We start from the raw sequence: 26,387 nt of genomic DNA on the forward strand, positions 1-26,387 counted from the left end.
GCTACTCCAGTATAACTCACTGACAGTAGTTAGAAAAATAGCCATAAGAAATAGTGAATTGTGACTACATTTAGTCCTTTTGATCTTGCACGCTAAACTTAAAAAATGTTGTCCTCCTATGTCTGAACACACCACAATAGTACAGGTTACTGTTGCAGCTACATCAATACCAGATTCAGTCCCAATTTGAATGCCATCTGTGAAATTTGCAGTCTCTGGGAGATTTTCCAGCATGGATTTCTTCACATATTCCGATTCGCCATCACACTTCAAAGACAAGTGGCTGGCTAATTGGTCACTTGTGTACGTGGGTCACAGGAGAATCAGGGAGTTAGCTGGCATGGTTTATGGAGAAACAGGACCCATAAGAATACAAAATATAGGGTTACATTAGCAATCAAAAAATGGCAAAACAATTATTCAAGTAAAACACAATAGATAAAAAGCACAACCAAAAATGGTGACCAATGAGGCAATTTAACAGAATGTGTTTTTTCCACCTGGTACAGGAATGCCTGTGAATGTTCAAGGAATGGTGCTTTCCATAACCCTAACTATAATCAGTTTTATTTATCTGGAGATAATGTTCAATTGAAACTATCACAAGATATTTCACTATAAAATGCACACTTCTGCAAATCCCCTCAATAGCTGCTTTTTTTCTAGATTGGCCAAAAATTAACTTTTTTTTAAACAAGCAGATGTTTAGCAATTGCTTATTCCTTCACATTTTGTACCAACATTTTAAGTTTTGCTTGGAAGAAAAACACTGCAGGTAATCTCATCAATATAAAAACTTTATATGCAAGACTCCAATAATAATCCACCATCCGTTCATTTTTTCACAAAGTTATTCACGCATAGAGTTTCAATCATTTTTAATTGTTAAAGTAAAAAACATTAACCATAGAACTAAAACATTTAATTGAAATACATTTTAACAATAAGGAAAGCCTTCATTTACAGTACAACTTTGCTTTCTTTTCCAAACTAATCAGTGATATTGAATTAGAATCTGTTTTAGTAATACTCAGCTAAATGGAACGTTTTTGGGATGGGGAGGAATCGATGCAAAAGTATGAAGGAAAAATTCACATCCAAAGTGTGCACAAACTTGGTTCATTGGGAAAGTACATGAGACAATGGGTTTCTCTTGCCAGGCAAGGGAGTGCTTTCATAGTTTAGTGCAATCAATAGTTTTGTAGTCTCCCCAATTTCAGTTTAAAACAGGAGAAAAAACTAAGCTGGACAATTTTATTGAAATGGTCTCCAGTTACTTAAAAACATTAACTGCAACTACATTAATTTTTTTTCAATTTTTCTTCTTTTTCTTCCCAACAGAAGGATCAGTCTGAAATAAGTAAATAGACCATTAAAAGACTATTCAATTAAACACTCACTTAGAGCTAGATCAACTCACGGACTCGGATACACACAGAAAACAGGAAAAAAAATCCACATTTCAGAATCACAGAAACAGACCCTTTGATCCACAAAACATTTTTTTTCCATCCTTTCCCTCATAACCAAATTGTATCACTCATACACATTGGGGTAATTTACATTGCCTCATTAACCTACCAGCCTGTATATATTTAGAATCAGGGTGATGGGGAGGGCGGTGGAGAGAGAAAAGGAACTGAAGAAATCAACACGGTTGTGGAATGGGCAAACTTCACAGACAATAACAAGGCGGGGTTTGAACACGGATTGCTGGGGCCCAGACAGCAGTTCAAGTAGCTGCGCTATTGTGCTACCTCAGTTAGAACCTTTAAGTAAACCTGCAATAAACTCAAGCTAAACAAACAAAACCAAATTATATAATAGCAACCAATGTTTCATAACTTAGGAAATGTTTCCTTGATAGCAAAATTCACATCTCCCCCCATCCCAGTACAATGGAATGAATAAAGCAATTTCAAAATTTGAGTTGCCATATTAAAGTAATTCCTGCAAATTTGGCCGTTTGATGTAATTAGATCTGCACCGAAAAGCATTGACTCCCTAGCCTTGTGACAACAGTGCCACTTAAGAGTGTGGAAACAGGCCCTTCGGCCCAGAATTGTCCATGCCGCCCCACATGTCCCAGCTACACTAGTCCCACCTGCCTGCGCTTGGTCCATATCCGTCCAAAACTGTCCTGTCCATTAACCTGTCCGTTTCTTAAACGTTGGGATAATCCCAGCCTCAACTACCTCCTCAGACAACTTGTTCCATACACCCACCACCCTTTGTGTGGAAAAAGTTACCCCTCAGATTCCTATTAAATCTTTTATCCTTCACCTTGAACCTCTGTCCTCTGGTCTTAGATTCCCCCACTCTGAGCAAGATACTCTGTGCATCTACCCAATCTACTCCTCTCATGATTTTGCACACCCCTATAAGATGTGTATAAGATGTTCCAGAACCAGGAGTCATGGTTTAAGAATAAGAGGTAGGCCATTTAGGACTGAGATGAGGAAAAACTTTTTCACCCAGAGTGTTGTGAATCTGTGTGCCAAATCACTGGATGTTTTCAAGAAAGAGTTCGATTTAGCTCTTGGGGCTAAAGGAATCAAGGGATATGGGGGAAAAGCCAGAACAGGGTATTGATTTTGGATGATCAGCCATGATCGTATTGAATGGCGGTGTTGGCTCAAAGGGCCGAATGGCCTACTCCTGAACCTATTTTCTATGTTTCCAAGATCACCCCTCATCCTCCTGTGCTCCAACAAACCCAGCCTACTCAACCTCTCCCCATAGCTCACACCCTCGAGTCCTGGCAACATCCTCGTAAATCATCTCTGAATCCTTTCAAGCTTGACAATATCATTCCTATAACATGGTGCCCAGAACTGAACACAATATTCTAAGTGCAGTCTCACCAACGTCTTATACAACTGCAACATGACCTCCCAACTTCTCTACTCTGACTGATGAAGGCCAATGTGCCAAAAGCCTTTTTGACCACCTTATCTACCTGCGACAACCTTCAAGGAACTATGCACCTGCACTCCTAGATCCTTCTGCTCTACAACATTGCCCAGAGGCCTACCATTCACTGTGTAGGTCCTGCCTTTGATAGGCAACCCAAAATTCAATACCTCACTTCTCCGTATTAAATAAGCGAGTTCGGTATCTTGACTGAGCAGGCTCGTCATAGGTCGCAGGTGCAAAACATTCTCGACAGTCCAGTTTTGCTTCGTAGTGGTAAGAAAATACTGCTTAAAAAAATATTAGGTGTATTTATGGTTAATTTGTACAAGACTATGATGATTTTGTAGGTTTTGTTGCTTTATGCTTCGGTGAGTGGGCAAGATCGTTACGATTTTCTTTTGCATTGTAACTTGTACCAGTGTTTTCCGGATCGCCAGCGAAAAAGAAAAACAAACATTTGAGTGAATAAATTGCTGCTTTGTGCGGGCTGTGCCTAGTCAATGGATGACCACTGTAAACTTGAAGCTGCTGTTCGTGCAGCGATTATACAGCTGCAGAGGTCAGCATCCAGCGTAGCGGTTTGTCTGATCAATAATATCACCCTCACTATGTCACCCGGTAGACACAAAATGTTGGGAGACACAAAAGGCAGCATCGCTGGAGAGAAGAAATGGCTGATGTTTCAGGTCGACACCCGACAGGAAGGGTTATCCATTGACATTCCGGACTGTAGGCACCGCCCGCACAAAGCAGCAATTCATTCACTCAAACGCTTGTTTTTATTTTGCATCGCCAACAATCCAGAAAACCAGTAAGTCATGGTTTGGGAAGTGCAACATTTTCCCGCTTGAGGAGCAGCTCTAGTGGTACAAGTTACAATGCAAAAGAAAATCGTAACGATCTTGCTCATTCACCGAAGCATAAAGCAATAAAACCTACAAAATCATCGCAGTCTTGTACAAATTAACCATAAACACACCCAATTAATATTTTAAAAGCAGTATTTTCTTACCTCTACGAAGCAAAACTGGAAAATACGAATGAAACGCAGGTCTGTACACAAGCATATCTGCTGGCGAGAATGTTTTGCTCCTGCAACCTATGACTGGCGGGTGCATGCTGTCGAGATACCAAACTCACTTATTCCATCAACCATTCCTCAGCCCACCTGGCTATTCGATCCAGATCCTGCTGCAATCTTTCACAACCATCTTCATTATCTGCAAAACCATCCATTTTTGTATCATCAGCTGGCCTGTTCATTTGTACATGAATATCTTGATGGATGGCATGGGAAAGATTGAAGTTCTGATACTTTACATATATTCTAATACAAAACAAGTTGTGCAAGAAATATTAGTCAGGGCCTTCAATTATACAGTTAATCCTAGTTTTGTAATTAACCAAATTATCTTTTTAAATTTGAACTGCTGTGAAAATGACTACAATAAATAAACAGAAGCTTACATTCATTTACTGTGACGTCATCTCTTCCAAAAATTAAACCACGAGTGCTTTCTCTTCACCTTTCTTTATTCTAAAAATAGAATAAATTGGTATTAATTTCTTAAATTTTCAATACTAATATATCAATATTCTATATTAGAAGACTTCTGCACAATTAAGTTGTACTATAAAACCTAAAATGATTAGACCCCACTTGAAAAACAGTTTAAAATCTAAAGTATTACAAATTCATGAGATGTGTACAGCTTTGTAAGTTACATAACATTTACCTCCATTTAAAAAAAAAAAAATATTTACACAGCGCATGTCATAACCTTATCATGTCCCAAAACACGAGGACTTGTTTTAATTAGAGCAATATTATAGTGTGGGAAATAGCTGCACACAGCAAGCTTGCGCAGACATGATTACAATATTTAATTCTGATTAAGAGGCAATGCTGACCTGGTACAAAGGACAGGTCTAATGCACTTCTTGAAAGTGCCATGGAGCGACATGTCCATTTGAGGGCCAGAATGGAACCTACTGTTCTCAGATATCAGTTTTAGTCGTGAGACTGGAGGAAGGCAAGGAGAAACTCTAAGATGGAAACATAAAAATGGCCAGTTGTCCAAACCTATAGTTGTTTTTTTCCGATACGAAGTCACTTTGTAAGTGTTCAACAACCCAAAAGACCCTATATTCCAACTTCCTGAAGTTAACACTGGCAAGTCTACAAATGATACACTTAAATGAATCTATCCAATTACAAAACATAATATGATCCATTGCTCATGGGATGCAGGGCCCAGACTGAAATCTGAGGACCGTGAACCACAATCTGGAAAATTTGCTGTGTAAAATTGGCAATAATATACATGAAATTGGGATTTGATAAAAATCGCGTAAGAAAATTCTTCTCTTTATTTTGCTCAACTGTACTACTGTTGACCTCCACATCCATATTGTTGCGTTTAACCACAAGCCCAGGATATTATGTAGACAATGTAATTTTCACATTCATACTGCATTGAATGGAAACAGGTCATCTGTTGTATACAGAAGGGAAAGTTTTGTCTGTTGGAACTGATGGCGATGCACCCAAATAAAAAGACCCAAGGAGAAAAAACACTGGTTTATTCCGAGAACACCACCATAACATTGAAAATGGATCAGCTTAACAAAATGGGATAGTGGACATTGCACAAGAGCAAAAGGAGTTACCTCGAGGCTATGATTATATCCATTGGTGCATTAGTCATAACCAGCTGAAGTTTCTTTGCAGAAGGAATACGTCATTCTTCAATGCCACTATTTTCATCAGAGCCAGCAAAAATCTTGACTTTGTAAAAGTATATGAAAAATCTTTGACAGGAAATATGGGTTGATATCTTAATGTTATTATTGCACAGGGTTAAAAGGTCAATGCAAGCAGGAAGTACTCTCAGGTGAGATTCCAAAATACTTGGGGAAGGGGAGAAAGGTGGAAGAGTTTAAGTTCTACATAACTAGAACCATTTAAAAAATCTTCAGCATTTTGATCAAACAGTGATTTACATCTCCACCCCAAAGTGTAAGATGCCCAAATGTCAATTGGCTACTTTTCCACAATGGTGTTGGGAATTCCCTGAACAGCTATGCAAAATTAATTAATTTTAATTAATCACACTAACATGGTTGTTTAATCTATAAAATTAGTCACGTCACAATTTGTTAATCTTCTAGTGGGCTAAGTGGTCCTTATATTCAAACTAAAATGCTTTTCTGAAAACTAAATTTGATGCTAGTTTTTAGTTTAATAAAAGTTTAATAAAGATGAGCTAGGCTAGAGAGTGGAGAACAAGGGCAAGTTCTGGGGAAAGGAAGAAATAATTTGTAAAAAGACCATGATTTCATTTTCCTTGCATATCACTTCCAAAATGTCAGTCCCAAATATCTTCACTGTTCATAGGGTACTCAGTGGTTTCTAATCTTGTCAAATCTGAATTTCTACCACTATAGAAAGTTTTTTTTTATCATAGAGCTAATATACAAACTAATTGCTTTTTAGGAATGTCTTTAATTTCCTAGTACTTTTTGGTAAATCTTCATGCACTAAATAAAAAATATTGAGTTCAGTGCACATAGTGATAAGGTAACCAATTAATGGATTACATGTTCTTCATCCAGATATCCCCAACTTCTGTTACCAGGATTCACTTAACACTTACGGTTGATTAAAAGCCACAAGATCTTTGGGCAAGTTCTTTAATCAGTTTCCAAAAAGCCAAGTGTATACAAAAAAAAGGTTTCATCCTCAGCACGAAATACAGCACGAATAAATGACCAACTTATCAGTATATAATTTTCCAAAAACAAGCCCATCAGAAATGAATGCAGTTTTGTAAGTTGTTTCTAAACAGGCTCTATTTAAAGTACGCAAGATCCAGCAGATTTGAACATTCTACTGCAATTTTCAATGACAGGCAGAACGACTGAATGTTGATTTACCATCAGGAAAGTCCATGTATAAATTTATTCCAAAAAAAGTCAAATTCTCTGCAGTTCCGGAAAAAAAGTCTACTGATTATAGATACCAAATGGGAAAGGCTAAGCATCAAAAATGCAAAGGAAAAAAATGGATAAAAAGGGCATAAAGAAGAGTGATCAGGTCTATAGGCCTGAACGTGAAAATTTTGTAATAATCAGTGTAAACCTAAAAGTAAATGCACATTCAAGTCAGAAGTTACTGTCAATAATTTTGATAATGTTGAACAGACAAGTTCAGAAGACAACTGCTTTCTGCTGTTCCAAAACTCAAGAGCCAAAAGGATGATGATCTTGATTCAAGGAGATTGATTATTCATTTGTAGCTGGAGGAGGAGAAGCATGGACAAGGTAAAGAATTCATAATACATTTTTAATTCAGCTTCCCCAAATTCTATCAGACTAAAAACAGTAATGGACAGGCATTAATTTTCCATGTCAATTGCATTAATTAACTACATGCTAAGTTATGTGTCAGAACCGTAAAGGCTCCAACGCAAATATATTTAAAACAATTGGGGTAGCTAGCACAAGATTCCATTGGAAGTCTATTGTCAGAGCTTTTCAGCTAAATTTGCCCATCTTTTTTGTTTGAAGCCAAAAGGGAAAGTGTAAGAATGCAGTTAGCAGATGAAACACCTTCTCTCAAAGGCAACATCAAATGCCAGTGAAGACCTCATGGCAACACCCACATAACAAGTTATGATAAAGTTGATGTAGGTAGAAGAGATAAAGAAAAGCTTAAAAAAACCCATCATTGGTCAAAGAAAACCAGTAGAAAGCAAATGTCCTTGAGAAAGCTTTGTTATTGCTGAAGAAAACAGTTTGGAAACTTGGAGAAGAGTTTAACTATGGAACTACAACACGGAAATAACATGTTAATTAGATGTGCTGTTCACTGTGAAATAAGATTTTTGATGCTCAACTCTTGGAACTCTCTGGCTAACAAAATTTGAGTTGTTCAATACCATGGAGCACAATTTCAGCTTTAATCTGCCTTAATCACTCCAATGTTGTTATCTAACACATTTTAATAAACAAAAGCCATTCCGCTAGATAGTAGGCAAGGCAAAAAATAATGGTGCAGAAATAACATGTTAAAATTCTAGAATTTATTGGCCCAAAAGACAAATACATATTGGACAGAACATTATTCCAGTCTTCGAGGATATAACAAATGTTTCCATTTGTGAATTTTGTTGTCTGGATATGATTTTCCATGTTATGGAATTTGGTTTAGAAATATTTGCAGAAAAATAGACTCGAGTGATCAATACTGGAGGATATCAAGTGTTTTCTGTAAGAATGCATAACAAATAGTAACAGTCATTTATTCAACTCTCAAAATTGAACTTTGAGAATAAAGAGAAAAAAATTGGGAGTGAAAAATACCAGCAATCTGGATTCTGCATTTTGAGTTGAACTAATTTGCAAAACTGAGTCTTAAAACATATTCTATTAAAAAGTATAAATTGAACAAAGATATTTTTTCAAAATACTCTTCCACAGTATTTCCTCCCACAAAAATGCAGCTCCATACTTGTGTAATAATTCCAGATTTTAAAAATACCCCAAATATAGTTTGACTATCAATTAAGAAATCATTACTCTAGTTTAATTTCATTCAAACCATTATAGCCCTTCAGAAATGTATTAATCTTTCTCCTAGCTTCCAATTCTTGTCTAGAGGAAAGGATGCATTTCAAGAAAACAAGTGCATTTGCAGATAAGTTGAATCGCAAATGTTAATGAGAATTATGACCACTAAAGCTTCATTAAATTAACAGTGAAATCTTGCGCCTTAACTCTTACCACAAAAGTTACTATTAGCAATGTCACAGTTCAATATTGATGGCTCCAAATGCCTACAATTGTACAAGTTCAGATGTACAGGAAATAAACTTGTTGCTTTTGCAACTTGATGCCCAAGCACTTTTGAGAAAAGGCAAAAGATCCCCGAAATAAAAACATTATTTCCCGAAAGATGATGAGGCAGGTATTTTTTCCATAAAATGGAATCCCATTTGTTCATCGGCACTGAACAGAATGGAACATGCATGCTAACAAAGTTCTTGGATTTCCAAAACAATCGTTGTGAAATGAAAAATATTGATTGATATTCTTAAACCCAATAATTTAATAGTTAAGATACATCACTGTTAATACACTTTTCTAACTGTAATTGTTTTCAGTTAAATTCCAATGCATTGGAGGCTACCCTATCTGCCTATTTTAAACCAATCTCAAACATTAGAATATTTGATAAGACATCCTAATATCTGTGGCGGACAATATTGAAATCACTCCTTTTTCATCTATCATAGATGTACTTACCATAACTATCGTAGTCATCCCGGTAGGACCTTCCAGATGAATTATTATAGCCGTACATGTTAGAGCTTTGGCTCCTAGAACTAAAAAAAAAAGTGATTTAGCATTTGCAGAACTAATGAGACTTAATTTACATTATTGTAAATATTTACCTGTAATTGTCATTTCTGTAATTGTTTCGTCCACTTCTGTCACCATCTGCAGGGAAATTGATCAAGTTAGTTTGGTTGTCGTTGGAGTGAGAGGAATTTTACATCTCATGGATTAAATAATAATTTATTAGACTAGCATAGGTAATATTAGAGTAATAAGTTGTATTGTGCATTGATCTATCCACAACACCATGTCTTGACAATCTAATAATCAAATCCACAAACCTCTTCGGCATTTTGTACAGTATAGTGCTCAATACCGAGTTCATAAGCTCAGAAGTGATAGAAGCAGAATTAGGCCATTTGACCCATCATCTACACCGCCATTCAATCAGGACTAATCTACCTTTCCCTCTCAACCACGTTCTCTTGCCTTCTCCCCATAACCCCCAACACCCATACTAATCAAGAATCTATCTATCTCAGCCTTAAAAATATCCATTGATGGCCCCACAGCCTTCTGTGGCGATGAATTCCACAGATCCACCACCCTCAGACTAAATAAATTCGTCCTCATCTCCTTCCTAAAGGGACGTCCTTTTATTCTGAGGCTATGTCCTCTGGTCCTAGACTCTCCCACTAGTGGAAACATCCTGTCCACATCCACTCTATCCAAGCCTTTCACTATTCGGTAAGTTTCAGTGGTCCACCCTCATCCTACTAAACTCCAGCACGTAGAGGCCCAGCACTGTCAAACGCTCATCATATGCTGACCCACTCATTCATGGGATCATTCTCGCAAACATCCTTCCATACTAGCATCCACGTTTTATCTAAGGAAACAGGTTTTACATAGGCAACGTGATTACTTATTACCCAGTGCTGGATGATCACAGAACATTGAGATGATAATGTGGCACAGAACTGAGTTACACTCAGCCAGACAGGCATGTTTGGCTTTATAATAGCCATATATTTATGATATAAGCCAATGTTAGAAGTTCGAACGATTTCAATTTCAAACTGCAATGGCAGGACTCGAATTTCTGCCTTCTAGATAACAGGACCAGTGACACAGACCAGCAGTCTACATCATATTATAGATTACCTCTGTAAGATCCACGGCTACTTCTTCCTCCACGGAATCCGTAACTTCGTGACTGACCGCCTTGGTAATTCCGAGATCGTCCACTAGAGCCTTTTCCTGCCTGGTCTACACGAATTTGCCGGCCATCAACTGACTGAAAAATAAGAAATTAGTTAACTTCATAATGCAGCAATTTCAAAAGCACCCAGAACAAAGTGTTTGGAATCCAAAACAAACTTCCCTATTTTGCATTATCTACTAATAGATACAAGTATGTTGGATAAAAAATAACTAAAATATAAACATCACACAAAATGATTAATTAGATGGGTTGATGTACTATTTTACAAGACTCTGTTTTACAATGGTGTCTTACAATCCTATCACATCAATTTGATTATGTCTAGATCAAATTTTAAATTGAAGTACCCTGCATCTGTTACCTATCCTTTAAAAGAACGTTAGGTAGAAATGTATACCTTTCCATTCATGGCCATGGCGTCCCTTGCATCATCAGGATTTTCAAAAGTAATAAAACCAAACCCTTTGGATTTGTGCGTCTCTTTATCTTTGATCACAAGTACTGCACATGCACCAGGAGAAAAGAAAACAAGATTAGAATTTACCTTTTAAATCACAAGTCCATTTAAAATTTCTGAAGTAGACATCTGCATTTATTAACAGGAATTTTAGACCGGTTGTGCAATTCGTAAGGAGCATATATCTTGGACAAGGTTTATGGATCAAGGATTAATGAATCAATGCCAAAAAAAATCTTCAGTTGGAAGGTAAATTCTACTACCTTCAGTACAAGCACAATGTCTGGCAGCATTTCAGATTATTTTCATTCATTAATCTGGTAATTCTACTAAAGCTGAAAATTACATTACTTAGGTATTGATGAAACTATACTTAAAACCCAGATCAAAACTACTCAATTCTAATGTCAACCACCGGTATCCCTCAGGCACTTCTTTATAAGCATATCAACTTTCAACAAAAATTCAACTGCACGTTATCCCACAGAAAATCTTGCTCATCCATTGCCTTTATTCTTTAGTCTATACTTATTGGCTCTACACACAACATATTAAATATAAACTGCTGGAGTAACTCAGCAGGTCAGGCAGCATCTCGGGAGAGAAGGAATGGGTGACGTTTCGGGTCGAGACCCTTCTTCAAGGGTCTCGACCCGAAACATCACCCATTCCTTCTCTCCCGAGATGCTGCCTGACCTGCTGAGTTACTCCAGCATTTTGTGAATAAATACCTTCGATTTGTACCAGCATCTGCAGTTATTTTCTTATATTAAATATAAAACACCAATCCTTTCTGGGGCTTATCTTGAGCCATCTTACTCATCATATCACACTTTCCAACAGCATGATCTTTTGCATCGCTAGAAAAGTTGCTTCAACCTCCTTGGCTCAAATCATAGGTCTAGGCCCAAAATAATCGCCCTCTCCATTTTCACTATGTTCCAGCAATTGCTTCCAATTTCTGTTATGCATTTACATCTCTTAGCCCATCAACTATAAACATACCTAGAATCAATTTCAGAGCATAAATGCAGTATGAATAGCTAATCATGTCTAGCTTCACTGCATCCTTCTACAATGGATCTCATTGAAATGAGCAGTCCAAGTCCCAATGTTCATTATCGTGCACATATGTTCATTGATCATTCACAGAGCAACACATACCTTTTTTTCTGTAGGACACTACACTAGAAGGACTTGGACCTACAATCATTTTGGAGGTGGAGCTGTTAACTGAGGATTGACACATTGGGATATTAATCCAAAAATAAGTGCTGACACAAGATTGTTGGCTTGTGAGTTCATGTTTTCCAGGTTAAATAATGCTATTGGTATCCAACAAGCAACTATTTGAACAATTTGTTGCATTTCCAAATACCAAATTCAGAGAGAATCAATTTTCTTGGCAGCAAAGTCCTGGAGCTGCCATTAACAAAGTGTAAATGGCACAAACTGTCTTCTCCCACCCCTTCCCACCATATCCTAGTAATGGACATATGAAATTGCCCAAAATGAACAAGAACTTACCATCACGAACTTCGCCATACTTGGAAAACAGCTGCTCCAGTGATTGTTCATCTGTGTCAAAGTTCAGCCCACCAACAAAAAGCTTCCCATCATCAGACATCGTGTTTTCTGGAAGGGAACATAAAATTTTGGATCAAAATTTGTTTTAAAGATAAACTAGCTGTAGCAACTATTAAATTGTGTTTCAAAACAAAAGATACGGAGGCCATTGCTTCGTTGAACTTTTAGTTTCACCAAAGGAATTAAGCAAAATAGTAACACGGCATGAACAATAAGCAATTAGGTTGTGTTCTAAATTCCTGTAAATACTGAAGGAACGGCTTCAATCCATACAGTTAATAAACAATACAGCTGTGATAAAAAAAATACTTCATTTTACAGCTTGCCCAGTGAGAGTTTGGGATTTTAGAACATCTGTGCTTTCCAGTTATAAAACATTTAACAAATAAAAATGGAGAATTGAACATGACCGTTTAGGATGCACTAATGAAGAATATTGAGTAAAACCGGTTGCATACTTGATCTCTGTCCTTATTGTTAAACTGAATTCTCAAGAGCAATCTTTAAAAGATCAAAAATTCTTTTAAAAAGAACTAAATGCAAATCGTAGAATATACCATTAAGTTCCAGTGTTACTTTTAAAAATAGTTTAAAATTAAATAGAATTTAAAAAATCAAACCATCTACACTTATTAGTCAAGAATGTTTTGTCATATGTCCCAAAACAGAACAATGAAATTCTTACTTATCTTACACAACAGATATGTAAACAATACTCTGTAAACATAATAAACTCAGTTTATTGACATAAACAAGTTCAGTATATATAAAAAAGAAAGAAAACCAACAATAGTCTAAAGCATAAACAATGTCCCCAAAATGAGTTTGGAGCTTATTTAGAGGTTGTAGTGTTCAATAGCATGATGGTTGTAAGGAAGCTACCCCTGAACCTGGACCTTACGGTTCTCAATGAGTGTGGCCAGGGTGGTGTGGGTCACTGATGATGCTGGCTGCCTATGAGACAGCGACTCCTGTAGATAGATCCCTTCAAGGGTGGGGAGGTCAATAATCTTGATGGACACGGTAGTGTTCACACTTGTTGCAATCTTCTTCATTCCTGGGCTTTCGAATTGCCAAATCAGGCCATGACACAACGTCAATATGCTCTCCACTGTACTATAGAATTTCAAGAGTTTGACGACATAAATTAAACTTTTAAAAGGTTGTGTCTAGGACAGATCGTCAGAGATATAGATGCCCAGGAATTTGAAGTTTTTTTACTCTCCCCACTATTGTCCCGAGACGAAGACATGTTGGTGGATCCTTATCCTTCCTCTTCCAAAGTCAACAAACCATTCCTTAGTTGTACTGTCGTTGAGAGCAAGGTTGTTGTTCTAGGATCATTTGGTCAATCGATTCCCCCTCCTACACCCGGATTAGGCATCATCGGCAATTCGTCGAACAACGGTGGTATCAGTGGCGAATTTGAAGATGGTGTTGGAACTGTGTCCGGCTACACAGTCATGAGTATGGAGTGAGCAGAGCATGGTGCTGAGCACACGGTCTTGAGGTGCTTTTGTGCTGGTTATAGAGAAGAAAGTGTTGCTGTCAATTGGTACTGAATGTGGGATGTTGATGAGGAAGTTGAGGATTCAGTTACAGAGGGATGCGCAGGGACCCAGCTCCGTGCTACAAGCCCGAAGAAAGGTTCTGACCTGAAACTTCACCGATCCATGCCCTCCAGAGATGCCGCTTGACCCACGGAGCTACTACAGGACTTTGAGTCATTTCTAAAAACAGGACCAGTGCATGATCAGTGCAGACAAATTTGGATGAAGGCCCTGTTTCCATGCTGTATAACTCTATGGTTAATGAGTAGGAAAGAATTGCAGATGCTGGTTTAAACCAAAAATAGACATAAAAATCCAGAGTAACTCGGCAGACCAGGCAGCATCTCTGGAGAGAAGGAATGGGTGACATTTCGGGTCGAAATCCTTCTTCAGAAGTGACTCCAGCTTTTAGTGTCTATCTATGGTTAATGACCTTAGTTAAAAAAATATTGCAGATAATTAATTTACCATTATGTTTTTTAATTGTCATTAAGTTTAGATAATTTTCAGTTAAACCACTAAATCTCTCTCACACTAAGAGAAAGATCCAAGAACAAAGTTGTTAACAGCCATATACGCAAGTTATGCCAGGAAGCAGAATCAATCTCAAGGAAAGATACAAAGTAGCATAAACCACATTTCCCAATACTGTGCTGTAAAAAAACATCACGTTGTCTTTAGTGTTCTTCTGAATGTCCTCAAAATCTGCATCTCCCCCAGGCCCCCAGTGTGTGCCTCCAGAACTGGTCTTGTCAGCCACACTTGGGCTCACCAGCAATAACTGCACAACTACATAAATTGAACTCTATGGACGACCAACAATTACAGGACACCACAAAGCACTAAAACAATTTTTAAGTGTACTCATTTGAAGTAATTCAGGAAACATTACAGCCAATCTTAACACAGCAAACTACCACAAAGTACTGTAAGAACCGAGCAGGTCAGGCAACATGTGTGAAGGGAATGGCCAGACTACATTTCAGGTCAGGACCCTGCTTGAGAAGGAGAATTCTGAGGAAAGGTGCTGTTCTGAATCGTTTTCTGTCCATTCCCATTGCAGATGCTGCCTGACCTCTTAAGCTCCTTCATCGCCTGCAGATTCTTGCCTCCATTCCACAAACAGCAATCTGACCATTTACAAGTGCAAACATTGAATACAGCATACACAAGCTACAACATACAATGTAAACACGACATACAGTATACTCTCGAGCCCACTTGCAAATAACGATAATATTTGTGCAATACAAATAGTACTGTTTTCAAAATAAAACCATTTTGACCAAACCATTCCATGTGCGGGAGTGAACTGGGCTCAATTGATGGGATGTTATGACTTTGTGTATACAACAAAACAAAGTGCTGGAGTAACTCTGGGTCAGGCAGCATCCAGAGGGGATGCATAAGTGAACATTCAAGTTGGGGACCCTTCAATCTCATTGATTTCATCAACTTAACTACACACTAACTTCCACCCTGCCCTCAAATTCACTCAAACTATCCTCGACACCTTTCTTCCTTTTCTAGATCTCAGTGGCCACACCACCCACTTACAACCCTCAAGAAGCTCCCCAACCCGAACCATCACCTGTCCATTTCCCTCCACAATAATGCCTGACCCGCTGAGTGTTTTGCTCAAGATTCCAGCATTTGCAGTTTCTCATGTGCACATGTACACATATCAGTGTATTATATACACATGTGCACATGTATAAGAACACGTGTGTGTCTATACATACATGTAAACATATGCATGTATATATATATATATATATGCACACAAGTGTATATGTATGTCAATGCAAATGCATACGTGTGTACATGGGTGTGTGCATGCATACGTCAATGTATGTGTGCATATATGTAAGGGTGTATATCAAAGTATAGGTTTGGGTGCATACAAGTACGGGTGTGTGTATATGTCAATGTATACGTGCATTTACTTACGGGTGTATGTATATGTATATATATACACACATTATATACACACACATATATATATGTGTGTGTGTGTCGGGGAGAGGGGGTTAAAAATGTAAGAAAGAACGATAGATGAGCAGTTTTACCCACACCGGGCCAGGGAGGAGGGAGCAGGCGTGGAGCCGCCCAGGCCCCGGGGGGGGGCAGGCGGCTGCTCGGCCGCCATCTTAGCGCCCAGGCGCCATTTTATGAATGTCCGGTCCCCGGTGGGGGAGCAGGGAATCGCACCCCTCGCCCAACACCCGCTCCGAGCAGCGCCGGAGAGAAATAGTAACAGGACGAAGCCTCTTCAGAGAGGCCCGCGACGTGGCGAGCGGTAAGCTTCCCAGCCACAATAAAGTGTAGATTTATTCAGATTTCTTCCTACGCCACCAACTCAAGCCCCCCCTTTCGTCGCCCCCGAATAAAAACCGGCCTCGGCCTGACCTCACCGGGAAACCACGACTTAAATCGACAATTGAGTTAATCCCGAGGGCGGCTATCACTCACCGTGTTGTTTATGTTTCTGTGAGATTGAGAGCGACGCTGTTTTTCCTCTCAGTATCACCTCTTCTGCCGTGTGTCGAGCAACAGAATGCGAGCGAGGAGGAGAAAAAAAACTTCCTCCTGGCCGACCTTCTCAGCACTGCGCAGACGCGGCGAAGGGATCCCCCCCTATTTTCCTTGCGAGCAGGCGCCGGAGCTCAACAGTGCGCACGCGCGGCGAAGGGATCCGCGTTTTTAAATAAAACGGTCGCCAGCCCGTGGCGTCGGAACTACTTTCCCATCGCACTCGCAGCAGAACAACATCCCGCAGTGCGCAGGCGCAGACCCGAAACAGCATCAATGGGCCACCAGCAAAGATACTAGAGGAGCAAGATAGACCACTCGTCCCTAAAAACCATAGTAGGTCATGGGCAAAGATAATAGAGCGGAGTAAGTTGAACCACTCCGTCGAAATTTCCTATACTGAAATGTAAGCAAAGCCCGACGGTCGCTCAGCCTCTTGCAGTGTAATCAGTGTTGTGGGGGAACAGTATGTGTGATGATACCATTAAAATGCAGAAAACATCTCATCTATCAACTCACATTATTTTGTTATTTTTACTTTTTAATGATTTCCCCTGCTTCATTTCTCTGATTTTATTATTTCTTACTGTTTCTGCCCATTTCCCTCCCATCCTTCCTCCCCAGCCCCCTCTTTTGTGCAGTTTCCCTTGTATTGCACTAACACACACTGCACAAATTTAACTTATTTTATATATATATTTATATATATATAAGAATGTCAAGTCAAGTCAAGTCAATTTTATTCGTATAGCACATTTAAAAACAACCCACGTTGACCAAAGTGCTGTACATCTGATTAGGTACTAAGGAAAAAAAATGAAACATACAGTAGCACGCAAACAGTTCACAGCGCCTCCTCAATGAGCCTCAAACGCTAGGGAGTAGAAATAGGTTTTGAGCCTGGACTTAAAGGAGTCGATGGAGGGGGCAGTTCTGATGGGGAGAGGGATGCTGTTCCACAGTCTAGGAGCTGCAACCGCAAAAGCGCGGTCACCCCTGAGCTTAAGCCTAGACCGCGGGATAGTGAGTAGCCCCAAGTCGGCCGACCTGAGGGACCTGGAGTTAGAGAGGGGGGTTAGAAGATTTTTGATGTAGGGGGGGGAATGTCCATTTAGGGCTTTATACGTGAATAGGAGGAGCTTGAAGTTGATTCTGTACCATACAGGGAGCCAGTGGAGAGAGGCCAGAATCGGGGTGATGTGGTCCCTTTTACGGGTACCCGTCAGGAGTCTCGCTGCGGCGTTTTGGACCAGTTGAAAGAAGCTGGCTTTTACCACAGCGTTGACTTGCTTATCAAATTTTAATGCAGAGTCAAATATCATTCCGAGGTTTTTGACATGCGGTTTGACTAGGCAGGATGGACTTCCAAGACTGCCTGTTATCGATTTGATGGAGTCGGGGGGGGGGGGGGGGGGGGGGGGGGGGGGGGCGAATAGGATGACCTCAGACTTGCTCTCATTTAATTGGAGGAAGTTCTGTGCCATCCAACATTTTATGTCCTCAAGGCAGTGTAAGAGGCTGTTTAAATTTGACTGGTTGTTGGGTTTCAGGGGGAGGTAAAGCTGGGTGTCATCGGCATAGCAGTGGAAAGAAATGCCGTGCCTTTGAATGATTTGGCCAAGGGGGAGCATGTATAGAGAGAAGAGAATGGGGCCTAGGATGGAGCCTTGTGGAACTCCGCAGGAGAGGCTAGCTGGAGCAGAGGAATAACTGCCTATGTTGATGGCGAAACTCCTATCTTTGAGGTACGAAGCGAACCAGCTCAGGGCAGTGCCGTCAATGCCAACCGCGTACCGGAGACGGTCAATAAGGATGGTGTGGTCCACTGTATCGAACGCTGCGCTGAGGTCGAGAAGGAGCAGGATTGCACAGTCGCCGGTGTCGATGGCGAGAAGCAGGTCGTTGTGTACCTTCAACAAGGTAGACTCTGTGCTGTGGTGGGCTCTGAAACCTGACTGGAAACCTTCCAGGATGGTGTATTGGTGCAGGTAGGGCACTAATTGGTTTAGAATTGCCTTTTCAAGGACTTTTGACAGGAATGGCAGTTTGGAAATGGGTCTGTAGTTGCTAGGCAAGGTGGGGTCTAGGTTAGGTTTTTTCAGTAGGGGCTGGACCACCGCGTGCTTGAAACTGGTTGGAACAGTGCCAGTGGCCAGAGAACTGTTGATAATAGAGAGGATGCTGGGTCCGGCTATTGCAATGACATCCTTCAGAAGGGCAGTGGGGGCAGGGTCAAGGGGGCAGGTTGCAGGTTTCATAGCGGAGACAAGCTTTGCAAGGGAGGATAGAGTGACGGGTTGGAAGCAGTCCAATTTAGATGAACAGACAAGTGAGACAGCTAGGTCACGGGTGGGAGGGGAAATGTTCATTCTAATGTTCTCAACTTTGTTGGTGAAAAATTTAGCGAATTCTTCGCACTTAGCAGGGGACCCAACTAAGCTGGTACTGGTGTGTGTGTGTGTGTGTGTGTGTGTGTGTGTGTGTGTGTGTGTGTGTGTGTGTGTGAGAGGCAAGATAGAGATAAATAGATCTCAAAGTTCCTTCTCATGGATCAGAAACAACTTTGATTTAAAGCAATGAGCTATTTCTCTCTGCATCTTATTTTTCACATGACGTACATAAACCATGAAGGCGATTCGACCATTATGGTTTATGTACATGCATATATATATATACACACACACATATATATATATATAGTTTCTTTCTTGTGATTTCCTCCAATTATTTATTTTTCTTTCAATCTCTTTCTCTATATCTATCTCTCTCTATATATACCATGTGCCATACACTCAACAACTTCTCCTTTGACTCCTCCCACTTCCTCCAAACCAGAGGCGTAGCTATGGGCACTCGCATGGGCCCTAGCTACGCCTGCCTCTTTGTCGGGTACGTCGAACAATCCCTGTTCCGGGCGTACACTGGCCCCATCCCCGAACTCCACCTCCGCTACATCGACGACTGCATTGGTGCTACCTCTTGTACCCATGCAGAACTCACTAACTTCATACACTTCACCTCCAATTTCCATCCTGCCCTTAAATATACCTGGACTATCTCCGACATCTCCCTCCCGTTTCTGGACTTCACCATCTCCATCACAGGAGACAGACTAGTGACGGACATTTACTATAAACCCACTGACTCGCATAGCTATCTGGACTACACTTCTTCCCACCCGGTCCCCTGCAAAAAGTCTATCCCCTACTCCCAATTCCTCCGTCTACGCCGCATCTGCGCCCGGGATGAGGTGTTTCACACTAGGGCTTCAGAGATGTCCTCGTTCTTCAGGAAACGGGGCTTCCCCTCCTCCATTATAGATGAGGCTCTCACTAGGGTCTCTTCTACATCCCGCAGCTCTGCTCTTGCTCCCCCTCCCCCACTCGCAACAAGGACAGAATCCCCCTCGTTCTCACCTTCCACCCCACCAGCCAGCGGATCCAACATATCATCCACCAACATTTCCGTCACCTACAACGGGACCCCACCACTGGCCATATCTTCCCATCCCCTCCCCTCTCTGCATTCCGCAGAGACCGTTCCCTCCGTAACTCCCTGGTCCACTCGTCCCTTCCTACCCAAACCACCCCAGCCCCGGGCACTTTCCCCTGCAACCGCACGAGATGCAACACCTGTCCCTTTACCTCCCCCTTCAACTCCATCCAAGGACCCAAACAGTCTTTCCAGGTGAGACAAAGGTTCACCTGCACCTCCTCCAACCTCATCTATTGCATCCGCTGCTCTAGATGTCAACTTATTTACATCGGCGAAACCAAGCGCAGGCTCGGCGATCGCTCCGCTGAACACCTGCGCTCGGTCCGCATTAACCAAACTGATCACCCGGTGGCCGAGCACTTCAACTCCCCCTCCCATTCCCAGTCTGACCTTTCTGTCAGGGGCCTCCTCCAGTGCCATAGTGAGGCCCACCGGAAATTGGAGGAACAGCACCTCATATTTTGCCTGGGCAGTTTGCAGCTCAGTGATATGAACATCGACTTCTCCAACTTTAGATAGTTCCTCTGTCCCTCCCGTCCCCTCCTCCTTCCCAGATCTCCCTCTATCTTCCTGTCTCCACCTATATCCTTCCTTTGTCCCGCCCCCCTGACATCAGTCTGAAGAAGGGTCTCGACCCGAAACGTCACCCATTCCTTCTCTCCCGAGATGCTGCCTGACCTGCTGAGTTACTCCAGCACTTTGTGAATAAATACCTTCGATTTGTACCAGCATCTGCAGTTATCTCCTTATACTACCATGTGCTGAGAAGTGTGTGCATGACATATATATATATATATATATATATATATATATATATCAGTCGTACACACACTTCTCAGCACATGGTTCTCTCTATCATAATCACTGTTCTTTCACATACATTTCATTAGGGCCTACCCATACACATTCGCAATCAGTGACATCAAACTTATTTCCAGAAATCCTAATATTGTGAATAAAATAACTATGAACACATGTCAAGTTATGTTTTCATTCTAGCTTTAGACATGAATAATGTACATTGCTACCATAGTTTAGTTTTGAATGTAACATATAATTGAGGGGTTCGGTGCAATATAGTGCTAACTCTCACTTTTGTGAAAAATTAGTTACATGCATTAATTAACATGATCCTTATCCACTACCATCCAACCTGTAAAAAATTCATATTTAAATTCAACCAATAAGTTGGTCAAATAACATAGGCACCTTCTTGTTTTTTTTGTGATTTATGGATTTTTCAAATGTGAATATCTCATAACGACACATTTGTGGGTTAGCAGTATATTGCACCAACCCCCTTCAATTTTACATCATTCAAAAATGAACTTCATAAACAAGGATAACACTTTATATTTCTGTCATTCATGGTAAGTTTACTTCATTTTGTGTGCGAGATATACAGGGTTGCCCTGTTTCGCATATCAGCTAACCAATGAAAAGAACAGGTCCTGATTTATACCAGTTCTTCACCTTCCTTCCCTTGTCTGAAGCAGGGTCACAACCTGAAACATCACCCATCCTTTTTTCTCCATAGATGCTGCCTGACCCAGTCATTTACTCCACCATTGTGTCTATTTGAATTGGATTTATGCTTCTGTACCACGTCAGGCAGCATTGGTCATTTTAGTGGTTGTAGCAAGATACAGTATAAAGCTTTGTTTTGCATGCCGTCCAATCAAATCAACTAATACTATGCATAAATACAATCAAGCCAAACTCAGTACAATAGCCAGAGCAAAGGGGAAGATACATAGTGCAGAATATATTTCTGAGCATCATAGTGTAACAGTTCCAGAGCCAAAGTCCAATGAGGTAGAGGAGAATCGGACTGTACCCTGGCTTTTAGAAACATAGAAACATAGAAAATAGGTGCACGAGGAGGCCATTTGGCCCTTTGAGTCAGCAACGCCATTCATTGTGATCATGGCTGATCATCCACAATCAGTAACCTGTGCCTGCCTTCTCCCCATATCCCTTGATTCCACTAGCCCCTAGAGCTCTAACTAACTCTCTTTTAAATTCACCCAGTGAATTGGCCACCACTGCCTTCTGTGGCAGAGAATTCCACAAATTCACAACTCTGGGTGAAAAAGTTTCTTCTCACCTCAGTTTTAAATGGCCTCACCTTTATTCTTAGACTGTGGCCCCTGGTTCTGGACTCCCCCAACATTGGGAACATTTTTGCTGCATCTAGCTTGTCCAGTCCTTTTATAATTTTATACGTCTCTATAAGATCCCCTTTCATTCTTCTAAACTCCAGTGAATCCAAGCCCAGTCTTTCCAATCTTTCCTCATATGATAGTCCCTCCATCCCAGGGATTAACGTCGTGAACCTACGCTGCACTGCCTCAACAGCAAGGACGTCCTTCCTCAAATTAAGAGACCAAAACTGCACACAATATTCCAGATGTCTCACCAGGGCCCTATACAACTGCAGAAGGACCTCTTTGCTCCTATACTCAAAACCTCTCGTTATGAAGACCAACATGTCATTAGCTTTCTTCACTGCATGCTGTACCTGCACGCTTATTTTCAGTGACTGGTATACACCAAGGTCTCTTTGCACTTCCCCTTTACCTAATCTGACACCATTGAGATGTTTTTGCCGCCAAAGTGGATAACTTCATATTTATCTACATTATCATGCATCCGCCCACTCACACAACCTGTCCAAGTCATCCTGCAACTTCCGAACATCCTCTTCGCAGTTCACTCTGCCACCCAGCTTTGTGTCATCTGCAAACTTGCTAGTGTTACTTCTAATTCCATCATCCAAATCATTAATATATATTGTAAATAGTTGCGGCCCCATCACCGAGCCTTGCGGCACTCCGCTCGCCACTGCCTGCCATTCTGAAAAGGACCCGTTTATTCCTACTCTTTATCATATATCATATATATACAGCCGGAAACAGGCCTTTTCGGCCCTCCAAGTCCGTGCCGCCCAGCGATCCCCGTACATTAACACTATCCTACACCCACTAGGGACAATTTTTACATTTACCCAGCCAATTAACCTACATACCTGTACGTGTTTGGAGTGTGGGAGGAAACCGAAGATCTCGGAGAAAACCCACGCAGGTCACGGGGAGAACGTACAAACTCCTTACAGTGCAGCACCCGTAGTCAGGATCGAACCTGAGTCTCCGGCGCTGCATTCGCTGTAAAGCAGCAACTCTACCGCTGCGCTACCGTGCCGCCCTGCTTCCTGTCTGCCAACCATGCTGTTGTGTGCTGGGGTAGCAGGGATTTGGAGTTGGAGTTGGATTCATCTGGGGTAGTCTTGGAAAGGAGGATGCTCCTCAAATTGCGGTGCATCTTGGACGGTCCATCTCACCCCCTCCAACATACCCTGATCAACCTGAGGAGCACCTTCAGCCACAGACTGGTCCCATCAAGATGCAGCACAGCACGCCACAGGAGATCTTTTTTCCCTGTGGCTCTGAAACTGTACAACTCCTACTTCAGTCATGGGGTAGACTGAACACCCCCCCCCATCTTGCACATCGCTCATCCTGGACTTTTCCACTCGATAATTTTTTGTGCAATATTACAAATGTGCTGTGCAATAACTGGTCACTGAAATTTCATTATTATTATAATGCACGTGACACTTTCAATGCCTTGTAACTGTATCTTTTGATTGGTGGCAGACCAATTTCCCCCAATACCATGTGCTCTATTGGGACCTTATCAAAGGCTTTCTGAAAGTCTAGATACACAACATCCACTGGCTCTCCTTCATCCATTTTACTTGTCACATCCTCAAAAAATTCCAGAAGATTAGTCAAGCAGGATTTCCCCTTCATAAATCCATGCTGACTTGGACCAATCCTTTTACTGCTATCCAAATGCGCCGTTATTACCTCTTTAATAATTGACTCAAGCATCTTCCCCACCACCGATGTCAGGCTTACTGGTCTATAATTCCCCGTTTTCTCTCTCGCTCCTTTCTTGAAATGTGGAGTAACATTAGCTACCCTCCAATCCACAGGAACTGATCCTGAATCTATAGAGCATTGGAAAATGATCACCAATGCGTCCACGATTTCTAGAGCCACTTCCTTAAGTACCCTGGGATGCAGACCACCGGGCCCAGGGGATTTATCAGCCTTCAGTCCCATCAGTCTACCCAATACTAATTCTCGCCTAATGCAAATTTCTTTCAGTTCCTCTGTCTCCCTAGATCCTCTGTTCTCTAGTACATCTGGGAGATTGTTTGTGTCTTCCTTAGTGAAGACAGATCCGAAGTACCTGTTCAACTCTTCCGCCATTTCCTTGTTAGCCATAATAATTTCACCCGTTTCTGCCTTCAAGGGGCCCACATTTGTCTTTACTAATCTTTTTTTCTTAGCATACCTAAAGAAGATTTTACTGTCCTTCTTTATATTCTTGGTCAGCATCGCTTCGTACCTCATCTTTTCAGCCCGTATTGTCCTTTTTGCTATCTTCTGTTGTCCTTTGAAAGTTGCCCAATCCTCTGGCTTCCCGCTACTCTTTGCTATGTTATATATCTTTTATTTTAGTTTTATTCCATCTCTAACTTCCCTTGTGAGCCATGGTTGCCTCTTACTCCCCTTAGAATCTTTCTTCCTCTTTGGAATGAAATAATCCTGCATCTTCTGGATTATGCCCAGAAATTCCTGCCATTGCTGTTCCACCATCATTCCTGATTTAACCTTCTCCCTCTCAAATTGCGGATTAAAACTAATCATATTATGGTCACTACCTCCAAGCGGATCCTTTACCTTGAGTTCCCTTATTAAATCTGGTTCATTGGACAACACTAAATCCAGAATGACCTTCTCTCTGGTAGGCTCTAGTACAAGCTGCTCTAAGAATTCATCTCGAAGGCGCTCTACAAACTCCCTTTCTTGAGGTCCAGAACCAACCTGATTTTCCCAGTCTACCTGCATATTGAAATCCCCCATAACCACAGCGGCACTACCTTTGTTATATGCCAGTATTAACTCCTGCTTTGAGAACATCAGTATGTTGTGGCCACCTCCGGAAAAGGGGTGTGAATAAACTGATTGATTTAGATGTCTGCTAGCAGTGGGTGTGTGCACGCAAGCATGGGTGTGTGTCTATGTATGTCAATGTATACGCATGCGTGCACATACGCACGTTTGTGTGTATGTATATATGTGTGCAAATACAGTACAGAATGCCGCAGGCATTATCCAAGATGCAGTGCAGAATGCCACTGGAGATCCTTCTTCCCTGTGGCTATCAACCTGTACAACTCCTCCCCTTTCTGTTGTTGGGTAGACTGACTCTCCTCCCCCCTCCTCTCCCCAAATCTTTGCACATCCCCAGTCCTTTCCGACGGCACTTTAATTTCATGTTTCATGTATCTTGTTTTATGACTGCTGGCAGATCAATTTCCCTCCAGGGATCGCATCGTCTTGTTGTGTATGTATCTCAATGTATATGCGTGCATGTATCTACTGTATGCATGGGTGTGTGAATGTACGTCAATGTATACATGTGTGTGTATATATGTATGGGGTGTGTATGTATAGGTGTGTACGTATTCCTATGTATATGTGTGCGTGTATATATGTACGGGTGTGTGTATGTATATGTGTGTATGTATGCCAATGTATATATGTACATATATATGTGTATGGGTGTGTGTGTGTATATGTGTGTATGTATGCCAATGTATATATGTACATATATATATGTACGGGTGTGTGTATGTATATAGGTGGGTGCAAGTTTCAATATAACATCAGTTACCACGACAGTGGGGAAGAAGCTGTTCTTAAGATTGGACATCTGGGCTTTCAAGCTCCTGTATCTTCTCCCACAAGGTAGAAGAGAGAAAAGAGGATGGTGAGGAAGGCAGGCATTTGGAGAGGGTTCCTGTGATGTGGAAGTTTCATCCTGCCTGTTTCCTGTACCAAAGAGGACGCGTCCCAGCTCCTCGAATGGCTGCTGACCTCACACATCATGAAGTCCCTCAAGAGGCCGGTGCTCACTCACCTGCGACCTCTGGTTAAACCCAACCTGAAACCCCTGCAGTTTGCTTAACAAGCAAAGGTCAGGGTGGAGGAGCCATTGTCCACCTGCTCCATCGTTCCTATGCTCACCTGGATAAGCCCGGAAGTACTGTGAGAGTCATGTTTTTTTACTTCTCCAGTGCTTTTAACACCATGCGGCCTGCACTGCTCGGGAGCAAACTGACGAAGATGCTGGTGGATGTTCACTGGTATCCTGGATCAGGAACTACCTGACTGAACGACTGCAGTATGTCAGGCTGCAGAACAGTGTCTCG

General features: G+C 41.2%; 1 protein-coding gene across 2 annotated transcripts; it reads right to left on the reverse strand.

Annotated features, from left to right (window-relative positions):
• Positions 1-863: 863 nt before the first annotated feature.
• Positions 864-16,704, reverse strand: LOC144607380 (cold-inducible RNA-binding protein-like). 2 transcript variants are annotated; one of them, XR_013549097.1, is made up of 8 exons: positions 16,547-16,704; positions 12,465-12,572; positions 10,878-10,981; positions 10,420-10,552; positions 9,372-9,417; positions 9,223-9,302; positions 4,384-4,453; positions 864-1,351 (listed from the first exon to the last, which is right to left on the reverse strand). XR_013549097.1 is itself a non-coding variant. In XM_078424185.1 (7 exons), the coding sequence occupies exons 2-7, from the start codon at positions 12,562-12,564 to the stop codon at positions 7,201-7,203; spliced, it is 477 nt and encodes a 158-aa protein (XP_078280311.1). In that variant the 5' UTR covers positions 12,565-12,572; positions 16,547-16,704; the 3' UTR covers positions 5,587-7,200. The 2 variants fall into 2 exon arrangements, 1 of the variants encoding a protein (XP_078280311.1); XM_078424185.1 differs by lacking the exons at positions 864-1,351; positions 4,384-4,453 and adding an exon at positions 5,587-7,214.
• Positions 16,705-26,387: the final 9,683 nt, after the last annotated feature.

The sequence above is a fragment of the Rhinoraja longicauda genome, chromosome 28, assembly GCF_053455715.1.
Source record: "Rhinoraja longicauda isolate Sanriku21f chromosome 28, sRhiLon1.1, whole genome shotgun sequence".
Classification (NCBI taxonomy): domain Eukaryota; kingdom Metazoa; phylum Chordata; class Chondrichthyes; order Rajiformes; family Arhynchobatidae; genus Rhinoraja; species Rhinoraja longicauda.

Excerpts from the sequence above, each read along its gene's own strand:
- LOC144607380 (XM_078424185.1), bottom strand. The coding sequence starts at position 12,564 with ATGTCTGATGATGGGAAGCTTTTTGTTGGTGGGCTGAACTTTGACACA. Across the intron at positions 10,553-10,877 it reads CCATGGCCATGAATGGAAAG|TCAGTTGATGGCCGGCAAAT; the intron begins GTATACATTTCT and ends CTTATTTTTCAG. Across the intron at positions 9,418-10,419 it reads TAGCCGTGGATCTTACAGAG|ATGGTGACAGAAGTGGACGA; the intron begins GTAATCTATAAT and ends ATTTCCCTGCAG.